The sequence below is a fragment of the Cyprinodon variegatus genome, unplaced genomic scaffold (assembly GCF_000732505.1).
Source record: "Cyprinodon variegatus isolate N-32 unplaced genomic scaffold, C_variegatus-1.0 Scaffold1491, whole genome shotgun sequence".
Taxonomy (NCBI): Eukaryota; Metazoa; Chordata; class Actinopteri; order Cyprinodontiformes; family Cyprinodontidae; genus Cyprinodon; species Cyprinodon variegatus.
The window spans coordinates 18,982-21,351 of NW_015151944.1; the positions used below are offsets into that span (position 1 = coordinate 18,982).

At 46.4% G+C, this 2,370-nt stretch overlaps 1 protein-coding gene across 1 annotated transcript in view; it reads left to right on the top strand.

Annotated features, from left to right (window-relative positions):
* LOC107103629 overlaps positions 1-2,370 on the top strand; it is a 14,611-nt gene that overhangs the window by 8,272 nt on the left and 3,969 nt on the right. Inside the window, exons 3-4 of the mRNA XM_015403403.1 lie at positions 432-548; positions 929-1,229. Of these exons, the coding sequence (XP_015258889.1) occupies positions 432-548; positions 929-1,229 (418 nt within the window). The remainder of the gene's footprint in view (positions 1-431; positions 549-928; positions 1,230-2,370) is intronic.

Genomic DNA, 2,370 nt, shown 5'->3' on the forward strand with positions numbered 1-2,370 from the left:
TCATGCAGCCATGCAGCCATGCAGCCATGGATTCATGCAGCCATGGAGCCATGGATTCATGCAGCCATGGATTCATGCAGCCATGGATTCATGCAGCCATGGATTCATGCAGCCATGGAGCCATGGATTCATGGAGCCATGGATTCATGCAGCCATGGAGCCATGGATTCATGCAGCCATGGATTCATGCAGCCATGGATTCATGCAGCCATGCAGCCATGGATTCATGCAGCCATGGAGCCATGGATTCATGCAGCCATGGATTCATGCAGCCATGGATTCATGCAGCCATGGATTCATGCAGCCTTACAGTTATGGAGCCATGCAGAAATGCAGCCATGCAGCTATGCAGCGATGCAGGCAGACCAGAGCATCTCCTGATTCCTCCATCCACTCACTTTCTTCAGCAGTCTTCCTCCTCTTCCTCCCAGGATGCTGCGGTGGCTGCTCTGTGGTCGTCTGGGACCAGTTTGGATGTGGAAAGCTCTGCTGCTTTTTCTGGCCATCGCCTTTGCTGGTCAGCTGCTGGGAGTCATCTTCAACAAAAGGTAAACAATCTTTTCTGCTCGTTAATCTGTAATCTGAGCTACAGATTAATCTGCCTCGGGTCTGCAGCAGAGGTAGAACGATACGTCGCCCGTTCTCACTTTCCTCCCCAATTCAAGAAAAAATACCTTATTTAGTTTTTTATTTATTGCAGTGTGAGAGCAGAAACAAATATTTGCCTGCTCTTGGTTTTTGGCAGAATAAATCTTCTATTGGGGAGAAATTCCGCCTGTTTAGCTGAACTGGCTGCAGCTTTTTCTCTGTTTATATGTTTTGCTGAATCAGGCTGACAATGAACTCTTTCTTGTTTAAAACATGACATGAAAAACTTTTTAAAATGCTGTTTTCCTTTAACAATCCTCGAAACTCTTCCTTCCTACAGCAGCGTCCAACCTGCTGCACGCTCCATCTTTTCGTCCCCTGACGCTCAGGGCCCGTCTCTGGGATCCTGTCAGCCCCACACCCACATCATGTTCCTCAAGACCCACAAGACGGCCAGCAGCACGGTGCTCAACATGCTGTACCGCTTCGGCGACGAGCACCACCTCCGCTTCGCCCTGCCGCTGGGATACCAGCTGGGCTACCCGCTGCCCTTCAACGCTCACAGGGTCAAAGGCTACCGGGGTCCCGGAGCCATCGAGTTCCACATCATGGGGAACCACATGAGGTTTAATAAGGCAGAGGTGAGTTAATAATGAGGAGTTAGAGTGAACTTTCTGTGAATCAGGGGGAAAAAAGCCATAAAGGTTTCATAGATGCAGAGTTTCCATGGTAATAGATGAATAACGATAGTTCAGAGGGTGAAATAGACGTACAGAGAAGTTCAAACCATCAATTCCTACTTTATCTGTTAATCTCACTATTCTAAACTTCCACCATAAAACAGGTGAATCCAAACAAATCAACCAGTTGACGTAAACTTGGGGATGTTGCTTTATGTGGTTCTGGTCTGTACTTTTATAACGCCCTCAAATTAACATCCAGACCAGCCCACTGGTTCACGGTAGATGGAAGAGGCAGTTTAGCTGTTTAGCCTACAGTTGGGTTTACTGCTACAAGAATCAGAAAGCAGGAAGTTTCTCTATAATGAGTCAGAACCACGGGAGCAGCATTCCTGGCTGACTGGAGGAAGGGGAACATTTTCACATTGTTTCCAAGGATTCAAAGACTCGACAGGCATGGATTATTTTGTTCTACCAGAAGATCCCTGCAGAGTTTGATGCTCAGCTGTTCATTTGCTGGAAGCATTTTACCGAAGACCGCTTTCAAAATCTCGCTGTTTCCACTACCTGCTGCACTGCAGTCGACTAAAATCCCGGATGATTTTGAAATTCCCTTCGGACATTTTTTTTTTAGGTCTGAAAAGTAGGACATGTCCGAGAAAAAGAGGCTGTCTGGTCCCCCTACCATATCAATGATGGTTCAGTGAGTGAGTGCTTGTTGCTATGATGATGCTCAGCAGCTTGGCTCGTTGTAAACCAACCAATCAGAGCACAGCTCATCTAAATATTCATGATCAAACCATAAAAGGACGGAAACCTGTGGTTTCATTCTAGGGCTTTTAACCAGGCTGCATTAGGGCTCATAGAACAGCTAATATTCAGCCCAACCAATGTTACACACCCTATTAGAGACCTGAAGGACCAGATACCCTATAGAATCATTCTCTCACCCTATTAGAGACCTGAAGGACCAGATACCCTATAGAATCATTCTCTCACCCTATTAGAAACCTGAAGGACCAGATACCCTATAGAATCATTCTCTCACCCTATTAGAAACCTGAAGGACCAGATACCCTATAGAATCATTCTCTCACCCTAT